General features: G+C 48.6%; 1 protein-coding gene across 2 annotated transcripts in view; it reads left to right on the top strand.

Annotated features, from left to right (window-relative positions):
• Positions 1-6,305: 6,305 nt before the first annotated feature.
• CD4 (CD4 molecule) overlaps positions 6,306-16,585 on the top strand; it is a 43,183-nt gene continuing 32,903 nt past the window's right edge. For both annotated transcript variants that reach the window (XM_019464681.2, XM_019464680.2), the window contains exons 1-3: positions 6,306-6,421; positions 12,746-12,849; positions 12,974-13,144. In XM_019464681.2, the coding sequence (XP_019320226.2) occupies positions 12,801-12,849; positions 12,974-13,144 (220 nt within the window). In that variant the 5' untranslated portion in view covers positions 6,306-6,421; positions 12,746-12,800. The remainder of the gene's footprint in view (positions 6,422-12,745; positions 12,850-12,973; positions 13,145-16,585) is intronic.

The following is a 16,585-nucleotide window of genomic DNA, read 5'->3' as shown; positions in this document are numbered from 1 at the left end:
AAACCAAGAGCCCAACGCTCAATTGACTGAGCCACCCAGGCACCTCCTCCTTCCCTGCCTTTTGCTGTCCTCTTAACTCTCCCAGGGAGCTAGGTGAATTCATCTTGCATCTCCAAGTTTATTGATAAACCAGTGTTCCAGTTTGAGGTCCTGAGGGGAAGGGGCATGAAAGAGGCAGGGAACTCAGGAACCTTTGGTGGGGGCTGAGGTGAGGGCTCATCTTAAACACTTGTTAAAGAGGACAGAAGCTCTATTTGTTACCTACTGCTACATAACAAATCATCCCAAACCTTAGTAATTTGAAACAATAAACATATGATCTCACATAGTCAGAAAGTTAAGAGCAGCTTAGCTGAGTAGTTTTCTTTTTTAATGCTTATTTTTGAGAGACAGAGAGCAGGCAGGGGAAGGGCAGACACAGAATCCAAAGCAGGCTCCAGGCTCTGAGTTGTCAGCACAGAGCCTGACGTGGGGCTTGAACTCACAGACCGCGAGATCATGACCTGAGCTGAAGCTGGACGCTTAACTGACTGAGCTACCCAGGCACCCTGGCTCCAGGATCTCTTGTGAGGCTGTTGTTAAGATGTGGGCCAGGGTTATGGTCAATCTGAAGCTTTGGCTGGGCTAGAGGATCTGCTTCCAAAAAGCCTCCCTCAGGTGGCTGGTGGCCAGAGGCTATAGTTCCGCCCTGCGTGGGCCTCTTCCATTTTTTTTTTTTTTTATGTTTATTCATTTTTGAGACAGAGAGACACAGCATGAGCGGGGGAGGGGCAGAGAGAGAGAGGGAGGCACAGAATCTGAAGCAGGCTCCAAGCTGTCAGCCCAGAGCCTGATGTGGGGCTCAAACCCACGAACTGTGAGATCATGACCTGAGCCGAAGTTGGCCGCCTAATGGACTGAGCCACCCAGGTGCCCTGGTGTGTGGGCCTCTTCATAAGGCTGCTCACCACATAGCAACTGGCTTTCCCGGAGGAAGAGAGTGGCCAAGATAAAATCTGCCATGTCTTTAAAACCTAATCTGGAAAGTGATATACCATCACTTCTGCCCTATTCTATTGGTTGCACAGGCCAGCGCTGGTACAATATGGGAGGGGACAACATAAAGGTGTGAACTGGAGGTAGCAGGAATCATTGGGGGCCATCTTGCTTATGATAGCTTGGCTCTCATGGGGGAACAGTGTCTGAAAGAGAGGCCAAATGAGGAGAAGGAGCAACTCTGAGTTCCTCCACCCTTAGCCTCTGCAGTGGGCCCAACAGCCTCTTCTAGTGTCTACTGTCCAGAAGTTCTGGAGGCCAAATGAGGTCCAAGGCCTTGCCAAGTCAAGTGTGTTAGGCAAGAGGCCATGTTGTGCTCATTCATACCCGTGGTCACATTTGCCAGGTGTCCCCCACCCTCGGTCTGGTCTTCTCATCTCCCTGGGGCAGGGCAGGCCCAGAAATTTCCCTGCCCCACTTCCCCCGACAGGCAGAGGTGTTAGGATTCAGGCCTGAGCCCCTGCTATTGCCCCCCTAGCCCCCACCAAAGGAGGTGAGCAAAGAGCTTAGGTGTCCCTGCTCAGGCCCACCCCCAGGTGGAGTTAACCCTTTGAAGGGAAGGGGGTTGGGGTGGGGATAGGTTCCAGCTGCTCCACTCTGTGGCTGGCAGTTTCTTCAAGGGCTGCAGGTGCCAGCTGGCTGAGCCCAGGCCAGACTCTGAAATTTGCCTACTCAGACCTCCCATGGGGTGTGGGAGGCCCAGGAACCTCCCTCAGAGTTGCCAAAAGTGGTCATGGTGTTAGGGACAATATGGCTGTGCTGGGGGTGGGGCAGCCCTCCAAGACTCTGCTTCCCAAAGAACAGCCTCTGTCGCCCCTCCGGTACCTCCCCCATCTCCAAGCCCTGCCCCCAGCCCCCTTTGCGGAGGGTGTCAGTGAAGCTGCAGATGTTTCTGGTAAGGAGGCCACCACAAGACTGCACCTGTGGCTTCCAACTCTCTACTCCACAGGCTGCCCTACCCCTTCTCCAACAGCCTGGTCCCCGACACTCCATCAGCAGTCCACGATGTGCCCCATCTTTCTCCTGCCTTGGCCTCCTTCCCCTCCTCCAGTCTGGAGACAGAATACAGGCAGCAAAAATAGCTCTCTGCCAAGAAGCAGGATTCTTCTGGAAATCCCCATGGTCCATGGGTATAGGCCTATGATGGAGCAGACAACTTAACTTCAGTTTCTTCTTCTGTAAAACAAGAATAGTAATACCTACCAAAAAGTCTGGCCTGTGCTAATGTACATGAAAGTGCTTTGAAAATGGAAAATCACTCCATACATATGAGGGATCGTGGTAGTGTGAAGTCTCAGAAGCCCCAAATGTGATTGTTGGCCTCATACCCCTCTGTCACCTTGGGAGAAGACTTCTCTTAGCCATCATCCTGGCCTTTGCTTTCTTCTTCTTCTTCTTCTTCTTCTTCTTCTTCTTCTTCTCTTCTTCTTCTTCTTCTTTTTAAATTTATTTGTTTATTTTTAAGTAATCTCTACCCCCCAACGTGGGGCTCAAACTCACAACCCTAAGATCAAGAGTTGCAGGTTCTTCCAACTGAGTCATCCAGGTGCTCCCGTCTTGGCCTTTCTCAATTCAGAGGAGAGGCAGTGGGATGAGGGGGACAATCCAGGGATGGGGCCCCAGTAGGTAAGTTGGAATCCCAGTTCCAGCAATTACAGTTACTAGCTCTGTGACTGTTAGCAATTTTCTTAAACTCTTTGAGCCTAGTTTCCACATCTGTATGATGTGAAGAATAAAAATTATGCCCTATCATGGCTGTGAGGCTTAAATAAAATATATCACCATATCAAGCACATGGCGGTCCTAAATGTTCAACATAAACTTCCTCTCTCTTTCTGTTATCGTTCCCCGTGGAAACCAGAGAGAGAGCCAGGTTCTTGGGGACTGTTGACTCCTGAGGATCCATCATCATGGGCTGACAAGGTCACAGACCCAAGAGCTGGATGCCATCCCACAGTCCATCGGGTCCATGGCTTGCAAATTGGTGGCCCTAAGCTAGATCCAGTCCTTGGAATGCCTTGTTTGACTTACTCAGGGTTAGAACAACAACAGAAAATTTGTCACCAGCATTAGAGTTAGGGGATATTATAGAAATGTTTGTTTTTTCCACCTTCCCTTGACATTCTGGTAGAGCTGGCTAGTCTGGGTTCACCTATTCTGGTGCAACCTCTCCTATCAGCTGGAGCTGTGTGGTCCATGGCTGCCCTCATTAGATGAGGCCGGTAGCCCCCTCCCTGCCCCCTGCCGACTTCCTTCAGTCCCCACCCCTCCCTACTGTTTACAGTCAACCTGCTTTCTCACTTGTATTACCTAGCGGGCTCCTGTAGGCGTTTGATTTTGTGATCCTTGCTTTCCAGTCATTCACTCAAAAATGAATCAACAGTCAGGGGCTGGGGGAGGAGGATGGGCAGTCAGTGTTAAAGGGTCCAGAGCTTCAGCTGGGGAAGATGAGAAAGTTCTGGAAACAGATGTATAATAATAACATGAGTGTACTTAATGCTACAGAGCTGTAGGCTTCAGTGTGGTTAACAGGGTAAGTTTTCTGGTGTTCCTCTTTTACCACAACACATTTAACATCCATAAATATCAATACGATTCAATATTTTGAACAAAGGATTCAATAAGTATGAAGGGTCTACCAGGCCCAAGGCATTCTGCTGGGTGCTAAGTCAGACAGACTCACCACTCGAGCTTGCCAGACAGACTCTAAGCAGTAATTTCATAATGATTATGTTTGGACAAGTGCTTGCAAAGGCGAAGAAGCACGGGGGCCTGGGAGGTCTTACCTTATTAAGGGAAACGAGGGGTCACGTACCGAGGATGGCGAAGCAACAAGATCCAGACACACAAATCCTGCTGCAGGGTACGGCGGGGTGCCCCCTCACCTCCCTTACCCCTGAAGCACCTGCCTCCAGACCTCTTTGAGAAATCACCTTTAGCCTAAGTATTCAACAGCCAGGGGCTGTTGACTTTATGTTGACTGTTCCTCCACTTGTAGCAGAGCACACGCTCTCTGATACGCACTTCCCAGGGAAGCCTGTCTTGATCTCCCAGTTGAAATGAGTTGATAAGATCCCAGGACTCTGAGCTTCTCTTTGGTAGCACTTGTCCAATTGTGATGGCATTATTAATGGTTTAGGGTCTATGACACAAGCAGGAGGGGTGTCCATGTCAGCCTTATCACATCCCCAGCACCCACAGAGTCCCTTGGGCCCGGAAGACACCTAACACTGGCTGAGTAGGGGCGCCTGGCTGGCTCAGTGGGTAGAGCATGTGACTCTTGATCTTGGGATCGTGGGTTTGAGCCCCACATTAGGTGGAGAGGTTACTTGCAAACAAAATCTTGAGAAAAAAAAAAAACCATGCAACTTGCTGAATATGTGAATGAGTGGGCAGAACTGGATTAGATCAGGGGTTAGAAGAATAAATGCCTATTAGGACCTCTGCCAGGTAATGTAAATGAGAAAAGCAGGCCCGCTGCAAACAAGCCTGTAGGAAGGGGATGAAGCCTGAGGAGGACACACACCCTCCCTGGAAAGACAGTCCTTAGAAATTGCACCTAACACTTGCACTTACATCCATTGACCAAGATTGAGTCATTTAGCCAAATCCAGAGGCAAGGGAGGCCACGATTAAGCATCACTTAAATCTGGGCAGCCATGAGCTCAGCTAAGAAGAGAGGATTCTGTTACTAAGGAAGAGAGAGAAAACATCTGGGGGACAACTAAAGTCTGTGCCGAGAAAGAGTGAAGAGCTAAAGAATGAACACAGGTTTCCAAGATTAGCAGTTCTCAAACCGTAGCCCATGGGGTCCCTGAGACCCTTGCAGGGAGATTTTGAGGTCAAGCTACTTTCATAAAAATAATAGGGCATTATTGGCTTTTGTCACTATGTTGACATTCCAATGATGTTGCAAAAGCAATCTGGGCTAGAACGCTGCCTTAGCACAAAACAAGGCAGTGGAGCCAAACCATGCTATAGTCATTGTGTTCTTCACCACCAGGCATTTGCAGCAAAAAAAAAAAAAAAAAAAAAAAAAAAAAAAAAAAAAAAAAAAAGAATAAAAATATTGCTGCCAGTTTCACTTAAGAATGCCTCTGATGAGCAACAAATATTAATTTTATTGACTCTCAAACCTTCAGTACACTGTGTTATAAAATGAGGTGTAGCACAATGCCTTTCTGCTGCAAATGAATCACAATGTTGTCTCAAGTTAGAAGCGCCTGCAATAATTGTTGGAGTTGCAAGCTCAACTAGCCACTTTTTTCTTAATAGGGAAAGGGTATGGTCACCTGTGCGTATTTACATGCTCAGTCAGGCTGCTGTGAGGAGGGTGGCCTAGAGGAAGACAGAATGGGGAGGCCAGAAGGCTGGTGAGGAGGCAGGAGCTGTTGTCCAGGCACAGGGTGGTAACCTGGGGATGGGATGGTGGTAGCTGGGCAGAGTGACTTGGAGAGACTTCTGAGATAGTGTGAAGGTAACATCCACAGGAAATGGTAAATAAACACATGGGAGGGGGTGGGTGAAGGAGTCAGAGATTACACCCAGTCACCCAGTTTATTTGGCGTGAGCAGCTGGTAGGCGGCAAAGCCCCTGCTGAGTGGGGGACTTGCAGGAAGTTGATCTGGAGGGTAGTGGGAAGCAGGAGATAAATGGAGCTTGGGATATGTTGGGTTTGCTATGTGGGGTGAGCATCCAAGTGGAGATGTCCAATGGATGGATGGATCTACACATCTGGAGCTCGAGAGAGACCTGGGTAGAGGAACACTTGAGGGCCTGCCAGAGACGAAGGCCCAGAGGAAAAGGGTCTGGTCCATGGTCACTCTGGGGGTCACTCTGCAGGTCTCAGGTACCCTCCTCTCAGCCCAGGCCCTCTCTGCCACACTGAACCACCTATCATGCCTCTGGTGCCACGCCACTGAACAAATGTCCTCAGGGCCCTAGAGTGAGAAGCTGTCTGCGACTTTCCACAAATTACCTTCTGTGCCCTCCCTCCACTCCCTTCCTACTTCTTTCCCTGAAGCCCAAATCCCATTACAACATCACGATGCGAGCTTTTTATTGTTATGCAACGAGAAGTGCAGAGACACTATGTTCCAGCCTCAGTCTGCTTAACTTTTCCCCTTGACTTTGGCATTTTTACTTTGACATCTTCCCTGAGAGGCAGGGGGTGGGGACCCCAGCCCAACATGGTGACGTTGGGGGCTGGCCCAGGTCTGGGGTGTGGAGGAACCTCACCACCAGGCTTCCTGTCTCTAGGTTTACATACGTCTCTGCAGAAGTCACAAGCGCTCTCCTGGGTGGGCTCCTGGTTGCGGAGCACCCAGCCTTCACATAGACACACCTGTGCGAGAAGCCGGAGGGGAAGAAAGACACAGGCCCAGGGGTAAGATGGACGGACTCAGCTCCATGCCTTTCCGTGGGTCTGGCAAGGGGAGGGGGAACGGTGGCAGCAGATGTGCTGGAATGTTCTGGACTCCCAGTCCTCTGTCCACAACTCAGGCCACCTTCTCTTGTGTTCCACACTGGAACTGGGAGCTTCAAGTGGCTGGGGTGATGGCAGCTCAGGGCCTGGAGCAGAAGGAGCTCCTCAGAGGGGTGCTGAGCTGGATTGCGAGATCAGAGGCGACATGGAGACCCGAGGCCACACTGGGCTGAGAAAGGCCATGGGAGGCAACAAGTCAAGGGGGCACTGGAAGAGATGAAGATGGGGAGAGAGGAAAGAGAGAGAAAAGAGGGAAGAAGGGGTGGGAAAGGAATAGCAAGAGTAAATACATGTTAAGGAGGAAGGATGCTTATAAGAAAAAAAAAACAGAAATGAAAAGAGGCAACAAAGGAAAAACAAGAAAATGAGAGAAGTGGACTCCGGTCTAGAGGCAATTCTCCCGAAATCAATTTTCCCAAAGATGCAACCTCCCCACGTTCGCACCAGAAACCGTTGCAGCATTTCATAAGCCCTGTGATTGAGGTAGCCTCCTTTAACTATCTTTTCTATCGGTATTTCTACATTTTTGTCTACTTTGGGGCATTTTTTAAGGACTTTTGAACAATATGTCCATTTCCATGAGCTTTAAAAGGATTAGTGAAATTCTCAAAAAGGGTTGAAACTGAGCTTGTAGGTATGCAGTGCTATAAAAGTTATAGATACATTTTCTTAGGTAAGTACGTCATTAGAAAAACTGGTTCTAAGAGATTAGTTTTAGATGTCTCCTTTGCTCTAGAAAAGGAGGCTATGGGATTTAGAAAAGGATTTGCAGGCCCTGAGCTTGGTAGGGTGTTGGGGGGGATGCAGGAGGGGGTACTCCTCAAGATGCTATGCCCTGTGCAACTCCCCCTCTCCCACCTGCACTCTCTCTGTCCTTTTCCCTCTCCTAAGACCTCCATGGCCTTGCAGCACTGTCCCCCAGGTGTCCTCTGCCTTCTCTTCTAGACTTATGCTGGGAGAGGGACCTCCTCGGTACAGTCAGATTCCTCCAAATAGAAAGGCCTTACTATTGCTAATTCAAAAGATTTCCCTCTGGGTGGGCTAGCTCTTCCTGAATGTCCCTAAATGTTCAGGCGTGCAAGGCTGAGAGTAAAACCTGATGGGGGAGATCACTCCATTTCATATTTTGACAAAATAATTTCTTGTGCCGTGTTCGATTCTGTGGGCGCATACAAAATGGCCGCCCTCTTAACCTCAGATGAAAGGGTTCCCAGAGGACAGGGTCAGAGAGAACTCTTGACATGATTTCCTTCTTTCAGTTTGGGGGAGGGGCACTTATATAGAAGAGGTCTACCTCAAAATAAAAACTCCCCCATCACCAAGTGGTTCTAGGCAGAAGCCTTGTAGAATCTTATGCCCCGATCCTGGCCATAATGGTAAGGTGGCAATGAGGGGGGCTCAGTAGACCAAGGGCCTTGCACATTTTGGACACTCAATAAATGTTGAATGAACTAACTTTGAAGGGGGTGGGTGCTGGGAGGGGGCAGACAGGGGCCTGGGTTTGTAGGGCTCTAAGGCCGAGCTCCGTTCCACACGTGTTGGAGGAGATAGGAGAAGGAGGGAGGGCACGGCTCCCCCCAGGTGGGCATCTGAGGCAAAGAAGAGGATGGCGGAGGTTGCAACCACTCAACCACAAGGGTCCCCTAGAGGGTCATGGTCTCTAGGAAGTTTATATGAAGCCAATGAGCAGGAGAGAGGTGTATGCAGTGGGGGGGGGGGGGGGGGGGCACATCCCCCGGCGGTGGGGCTTGAGGGGCTGGCTGGGGGCTCTGGGGAGAAGATGAAAGTGTCTGTGGGACCACAGACTGTTGCTGTGGTGGGGCTGTGCCCTCTTCCTCTCCCCAGTCTTGCTCCTCATCCCATCTGGGGGGCCAGGGCAAGGGCAACAGGTACCTCAAGGGCTCTGAGAGTTTGCGAGTGTGTGTGTTGCCATTTTGGCTCATGGTTTTCTTAGTCTCTTTTGATTTTTTTTGGTCTACTGCTCCGGGCATGTGTCTTGCCTTCCACAATGTCTTCATTTCTTTCCCTCCAACTCGACCTGGTTTGTAGAGCCTTGGACCTGGTGTGGGATTGGGGATTGTGTGGAGTGTAGCTAGCTGCTGCTTGAATGAGCTGCTCTGGGTCTCTCCCTACCTCCTTCTTTCCCTCTTATCCTCAGTCATCCTCCCCTAGGACCTCTGCATTTCTTATAATCTCTCCTTTTCCCTTCATCCACCCTACAGCCATCTCCCTTGCCTCCACCTTCGGCTCCAGGCTGTGCTCTGCAGGCTCCCTTCACATCAAAGCTTGTTGAAAGCTGCTTTCCTGCCAGAGGCCTGGATGCCTGTTTATAGGCACAAAGGGGCTAGAGCTTAGTGGCCCCTGGAGGCGGAGATGAAAAAGGAGAGGCAAGGGGCACTGTAGGCAAGACCAACAGAGCCAGAATTGGTTCCTGACATATGAGGCCGAGAGGAAGAGAGATACAGATGCGGGGAGTTGAAGACAGGAGGCATCAGTGTGGACAGGCACAGAGACAGAAGTGCACAGATGTGAGCAGAGAAATGAGAAGAGAGAGAAAGAGGGAGAGGGAGAGAGAGATGCCAGGACCTGGGGGACCAGCAAGCCCTCCCAGCCTCTCTCAAGTGGCTCTGGTGTACAGGATGCTACTGTACTGGGGCAGAGCGCCTCTGGGGAGGATGAGGAAGTGGGAATCAAAAGCCAGCTCTCTGGGGCGGCAGCGGAAGCCCAAGTCACCAAAGCAAGCAGCAGCTGGAAACCCATAGCCTCCTCCACCGAGCTGAACCCTGGTTGAGTTGGCACAGTATAAGGAGCTGGAGGCGGGGAGGTGGCCCTCTGCACAGACCCTAGGATCCTGGTGTGGGGAAGAGATGACCACCATTTGGGGAAGGGTCAAGAAGGTCCCTAGCCTTCCTGAGGCATCTACACTGAATTTAGACCCCAGGGAAGGGATATCCCAGAGACTCCTATACTCTCTTCTCACGAAGGACAGTGAGTCTGGGACTGGGGGACAGTGAGAACCACTCTTAAATATACTGCACTGTCTCCCCGCAGCCTTGCCCTCAGCACCCCCGTGCCCCATGCTCACTTGTAAACAACTGCACCCATGACTAGCCTCTTTTCTCCTTTTCTGGAAACCTTCTTGATCTCTTCACTTCCTATTTCCCTGGTTACAAAAAAAAAAAAAAAAAAAAAAAAAATTCGATCAGGGGTGCCAGTCTGGTTCAGTCAGAAGAGCATGCAAATCTGGATCTCGGGGTCACGGGTTCAAGCCCCAAGTTGGGTTTAGAGATTACTGAAAAAATAAATAACCTTTAAAAAAATTCTATCAAGCCCCTACCTTGTGTTAGGCCCTGGGAAATTCCTCTTTCGGGCAGATGGAGTGACTGGAGAAGGATTTTTCTTTTTTCTATCTTCCCTGAAACCTCATTAGGAGGCCCAGGACCCCAGAACCCATCTGAGTACTTCATCCCTCTCATGGGTCAGTGCCCAACAGGAAACAGAATCTGCCTCAGATGGTTCAGAGACTGCAGGAAGGGGATTATTTACAGAGGTGTGAAGGGGGAACCAGCCAGCACGTGGAGGCACACAGGCATCAGCAGTAGCAGGCAGGGTCCTGGAGGGGCAAGAATGAAATGATGTTTCTGGAACCCAGTGAGGGTGTGAGCTGTGGATAAAGGGCCACGTGACAGGAGCTATAGCTGAGGCATGGGGAGAGGAAGGGGGAGGGAGGGAGAATAGCCATTGCCAGAAAGTATGCCACAGTAGGAAGAGAGTAGGAAAAATACCCCAACCTCTTTCCTTGACCCTCCCATCTCTTGTGGGTTCTTCCCACTAGCCAACCCCAACTAGTAGCAGGAAGACAAGGGAGCCTGGGCAGTAGAGTCTGCAGAGGTCAGCCTCCTTGTAGAGGGCAGGGCAGAGAGGATGGAGAGTGGCTCAGGGGTGGGGGGGGGAGGGGTGGTGGGTGGTGCACAAGAACAGGTAGCACGGGTTGGATGATTTGGCTTCATCCAGGCCAGGTGGCCAGGCCACCTTAGTAACAGAATTAATATGTTGAGTACAGAAAGAAGAAATCAATGATTTTCCCTCCTCCATGCAATTCAAGTTAGTTTAAGTTAACCAAACACATCCCAAGTCCCACCCCAAGTCCGGGAGCTGGCTGGACTATCATCTGGAAGAGATCAAGCATCGAGGGGGAGAGATGGGAACCCGAATCAGGGCATCATGAGGTGGAAGAGGGAACGTGCCCTTGAGGGTGTCACCTGGGTGCTGTGGGAGTTCAGACTGGGCAGCTAGCTGCAGCACTCATACAGCAAAGGCTGGACGGCGGGGAGAGAAAAACACATCTGAGTGCGGGATCTCATCTTGCCAAGCTCTGGACCAGGTTCGCGCTGACACTGCTCCCAAAGCAGCCACCTTTCTGAGGCCCACTTACAGTCTGGAGGGGGAGCTCAAAGATACGAGCCCTGTTCCTGCCCACCTTCCAGACATCATCTTCCTCCAGTCTCCACTCCCTCCATGTCATCTGGTCCCCTTCCTAAAGCTCCACATAGACCATGTCACGTCTCTGCTCAAAAGTCAGCCGTTCCTCCCAATCACCTGCAGAACCAAGCCCTGACCTTCTAGCCTACCTGTCAGGATTCTCGATCAGGCCTCCAAGCCCTTCCCTCGTCCCACCACCTCCCTTCCTGAGCCCCCTCTAGACCCCCAGCCCAGAGCACAACCCCGCAGCCTGCCCCCCTGCCTGCCCCCCTGCTGCCAGGTGGGGTGCCCCTCCCCTTTCCTTTCCATCTAACTCATGGTTTGCAAACTTGAGCCTGTGCCAGTCACCCAGGGGTTTGTGAAAACAGCCGGCTAGACCCACCCCCAGTTTCTGACCCAGCAGGTCTGGGGTGGGGCCTGAGAATTTGCATTTCTAACAAGTTGGTAGGTGACCCTGGCACCGGCTGACCTGGACCAAACTTTGAGAGTCGTTGCTGTAACCTAGGGCTGCCTATTGTTCAGAGTCCATTCAGAGCCTGTCTACACCCCTCCCGCCTCCCTTCCCCTGGTCTTAACCACCTCAGGTGCTCCCAGAAACCAACGCTGAAATATCATTTTTCTGCTTTCTCTCGGAGGCCTTACAGGGTTGGTCTGACAGTGAGCAGGGAGATATCCTCTGCTTCCTCTCTCCCTCACCCTGCACACAGCACCTGTCTCCAAGTTCTGAGAATTTTCCCTCAGATGTGCTCCTCAAGGCAATCTTTTTTTTCCACATTTCCATAGTTCTCAGTTGTCCGAGTTTAGGCCTGTCTTCTCTTACCGGGATTGTTGCAATCCTGCCTCCTGGGCTCAGCCTCCTCCAACTTGTCTTTCTTAGAGGAGCTGAGAAATTGCAAATTGAAACAATCTGCAAATTGAATCATCCTTTATTATTTTTTTAATAACAACTTAAAAATTTTTTTTAATGTTTATTTTTTTGAGAGAGAGAGAGAGAGAGAGACAGAGCATGAGCAGGGAAGGACAGAGAAAGAGGGAGACACAGATTCTGAAGCAGGCTCCAGGCTCTGAGCTGTCAGCACAGAGCCCGATGCGGGACCCTGAGATCATGACCTGAGCCTAAGCTAGCCACTTAACTGACTGAGCCACCAACATGCCCCAACAACTTTTATTTATTTATTTTTTTTAATGTTTATTTATTTTTGAGAGACAGAGAGACAGAGCATGAGTGGGGAAGGGGCAGAGAGGGAGTCACAGAATCCGAAGCAGGCTCCAAGCTCTGAGCTGTCAGCACAGAGCCCGATGTGGGGCTGGAACCCACAAGCTATGAGATCATGTCCTGAGCCGAAGTCGGATGCTTAACCAACGGAGCCACCCAGATGCCCCGAGTCATGTCCTTCTTGACATAAAATCCTTTACTGGCTCCCTAGTCCCCAGGGTCACGGCCCAGCATCCCAGCATGGTGTTCAAGGACCTTCATGACCTGGCCTGGTCCCCCCGTCTCCACCCCCATCAGCTTGCCACCTTCTCTGTGAATTCTTTCCTGATTCCACTTGGCAGAGAACTCACCCCTGGCCTGGGCACAGCATCATGTGGCGTGTACTGGTGGCCGTCTGTTTACAAGTATGGGCATCTAGGTCCCTGGCTAGGCTGTATGGGTGCATATCACCCATATAGGTGCATATCACCCCTGTGTGCCTCAGGCCCAACAAATGCCTGTTGACTGATAATTATTATCTCCCTCAGGCCCTGCCCTTTGTGCGCGAAGGCCCAGGACCCTGCCTGCCTCAGCAAGGCCACAATGAATCAAGGAGCCGCTTTTAGGCACCTGCTCCTGGTGCTGCAGTTGGGTGAGTGCTCAGACTTGGGGTCCCAGAGCGGGGAGGGGCTGATTGGGAAATGCAAAGGTGGGGGGATGGGGTGAAGGATGGGCATTAACAGCCTTGAGGCCTGACTTCCCCCTTTTCCACCTAGTGATGCTCGAAGCAGCTGTCACTCAGGGAAAGGAAGTGGTGCTGGGGAAGGCAGGAGGCACGGCAGAGCTGCCCTGCCAAGCATCCCAGAAGAAGTACATGACCTTTACCTGGAGACTTTCTTCCCAGGTCAAGATTCTGGAAAGTCAGCACCCCTCCTTATGCCTTACAGGTAGGATGGCCCAGCTCCTCATCGGGAGAGAAAAACACTATGGCCTGAACATCCCTGGTGTCAGAGCCCTGCTCCTAGTAAACTCTGATCCCAGGGGGTTGGGGTTGACAGAGACTCAGGGACTCTCTCTCAGTCCAGAGCTTCCCTGTGCCAACTGCAGGTGGCCGAGGGAATGGCTTTTGGTGGTCTGTTATCGTTTCAGGATTTTAATATGAACAGACTTATTTTAACGGATGTTAGGAAAATAACCTCGAATTTCATGGATATTATTGTTACAGACCCATGATGATGTGTTGTTTACTTCCACTAAAAGCAACAGAAGGATTTTTTTTTTTTACCTTTTAAAGTAAAAGGAATTAAGATCTCAATACTTTTTAAGAAGTATTTTGCAATTGTTTTGCAATAAAGGAGTTTTACTGTCACATTAAGGTTTGCCCTCCAGTACTCTTCTTTAAATAACTCTTCTTTCTTGTATGTTTGGCCTCTAAATTCAACATGTTTGAAGAGAAGCATCATATGAGAAAAACCTCACCGGCATGGAATGTATTTTTATAAATACACATATTTTTCTTTTTTGGGGGGAGGGAGGGGGGAGGTAAAGACGGAGAGAGAGAGAATCCCAAGCAGGCTCCACATTGTCAGCACAGAGCCCAATGCAGGGCTTGTACCCACGAACTGTGAGATCATGACCTGAGTCAAAACCAAGAGTCAGACACTTAACCAACTGAGCCACTCAGGCACCCCTGTAAATACATATTTTTTAATTTTAAAGTTTATTAGATTTATCATTGCTTGTACTTCATTGCTTATTTTTATGATTTTTAGGTTTTTATAGAGATTTTATTTTGAAGTAATCTCTACACCCAGTGTGGGGCTCAAACTCACAACCCCAAGTCGAGAGTTGCATGCCCCATTGACTGAGCCAGCTAGGTGCCCCTTCTTGCTTTTTTTGAGCATCTTTTTAATTATGAAAAATTTAGCATCTATAAAAGTAGAATAATTATATAATGAACCCCCACATAGCACACTCAGCTTCAACAAATGGTTCATCTACACCCTCAATGCCCCACCACGTTGTTTTATAGCTAACACCAAACATGATATCATTTAATCTGTAAATACTTCAGTATGTATCTCTAAAATGTAATGACTCTTTTTTTACATTTTTTAAAACGTTCATTTATTTTTGAGAGAGAGAGAGAGAGACAGACAGACAGACAGAGCATGAGCAGGGGAGAGGCAGAGAGAGAGGGACACACAGAATCTGAGGCAGGCTCCAGGCTCTGAGACGTCAGCACAGACCCCGAAGCAGGGCTTGAACTCATGAGCCGTGAGATCATGACCTGAGCCAAAGTTGGACCCTTAACCAACTGAGCCACCCAGACGCCCCATAAAATGTAATGACTCTTTAAAAACATATCCACAGAAAAACCCTAAAAAACAAATGAAAAAGCGTAACCACAGTTTTATTTTTAATTAAAATACACACATTACTTTTAATTAAAAATTAAAAATAATCCCTTAATGATGACAAATATCCAGTCTGTGATCAAATTTTCCCAATTACCTCATAATATTATTTTTACAGTTGGTTTATTTGAATCAGAATCCGGATGAAAATGTATGCATGGTGTTTGATTGATATGTCCCTCAAATCCTTTTGAATTTATATATTTGCTCCCTCAGATTTTTTTGCCTCTTGCAACTCATTGGTTGAAGAAGCTAGGCAATTGTCCTGCGGAGTATTGCATGTTTGAATAGGAGGTGGCTACATTCCCATGGTGTTATTTAACACCATGTTCCTCTGTCCCTTGAATCTCCTATAGATTGATGATTAAATCTAGAGACTTGATCAAGTTCATATTTAATTTTTTTGATTAGATCGTCTCATAGGTAGTGTTTTGTACTACCAATTTAATCACATCAGAAGCTATGTGATGTCTATCATTCTCTTTCTGTTATTAAGATTAATTAATTAATGGGCTCAAGGGTTAGCTTTAAGTGATAATTATAATAACGTTGTTTTTATTTTATTTTTTGTTTTTTTAAATAGTTGCCTTCTGGTTGTATCAAATGGTATCGACTTTCTGTTTATTATAGTGATATAAACTTTTCTTTTAAAATAAATTTATGTAGGGTGCCTGGGTGGCTCAATCAGTTGAGCGCCTTGACTTCGGTTCAGGTCATGATCTCACAGTTCTTGGGTTTGAGCCCTGAGTCGGGCTCTGTGCTGACAGCTCTGAGCCTGGAGCCAGCTTTGGATTCTGTGTCTCCCTCTCTCTCTGCCCTTCCCCTGCTCACGCTCTGTCTCTCTCAAAAATAAACATTAAAAAATTTAAAAAATAAAGTAAAATAATAAAATAAATTTATTTAGGAGCGCCTGGGTGGTCCAGTCAGTTAATCATCCAGTTTCAGGTCAAGTCACGATCTCACGGTTCATGAGTTCAAGCCCCATGTCCGGCTCTGTGCTGACAGCTCAGAGCCTGGAGCCTGCTTTGGATTCTGTGTCTCCCTCTCTCTCAGCCCCTCCCCGACTCACACCCTGTCTCTCTCAAAAATAAATAAACATTTAAAAATTTTAATAAGAAAATAAATAAAATAAATTCATTTAATCCAAAAAAGTGAATGCATTTAAAGATGTTACATTAATAGGACAGGCAGATTTGGACAAAATCACGTGTAAGATATGTGAATGATTGAAGTCTGGGAAATATGGCTCCAGTCCAAGACTCTGATTTTGCTAGTGAGGGAACTGAGACCCAGGAAGAAGTCCCTGCCCCAAGTTTGTGCCCCATGAGAGGCAGAACTGGGGCTAGAGCTTTGGTCTTTCAACCTTCAGGCCTAGGCTCTCCTGTGGAAAGTTATCCTCAGTGCAAACTGAATTAGCCACAGTGCATAGAAAACCATCTTTGTTGAAAACAGATGTCTCCTCTTCCTGCCTCTCTGTCCAGTGGGAGGAAGTCCTCTATTTTTGCCAAGGAGATTCTTGCTGGGCTCCCAGAGTGACAGTTCAGACACCCATGTCCACTCTTCATGTTTGGACATGAAGAAAAAGGGGAACATTGGGCTGGATCTTTAGTGACCCAAAGCCATTCCCTAAAATTAACAAAACCCCCAATTCCTGATCTCTTTCTGTTAAAGACACACCAAGCGGGTCAACTGCCTTTTGCCTGCCCATGTCCTCTCCCTCATGTCCCTGTTTAAAGAGAACTCTGTGATCAAACTAACCTGCGTCCTTCCCTGGCCTGTGGGATCCCGGTGCCCATTATGTAATTTTCATCCTTGGGCAGAGCTCAGAACAACTCCCACAAACCCAGCAAGTGATTTTCTTGTCCTAGAATTTATTCTGCTAAATTTCTTGAAATAAGCAGACTTTCAGCTGAGGCTGTATTTTTTATTTTTATTTTTATTTTTTAAATATAATTTATTGTCAAATTGGTT

This window comes from Panthera pardus, unplaced genomic scaffold (genome assembly GCF_024362965.1).
Source record: "Panthera pardus isolate Hobbes unplaced genomic scaffold, ASM2436296v1 HiC_scaffold_6, whole genome shotgun sequence".
Classification (NCBI taxonomy): domain Eukaryota; kingdom Metazoa; phylum Chordata; class Mammalia; order Carnivora; family Felidae; genus Panthera; species Panthera pardus.
This window is presented reverse-complemented; position numbering and strand designations above follow the sequence as displayed.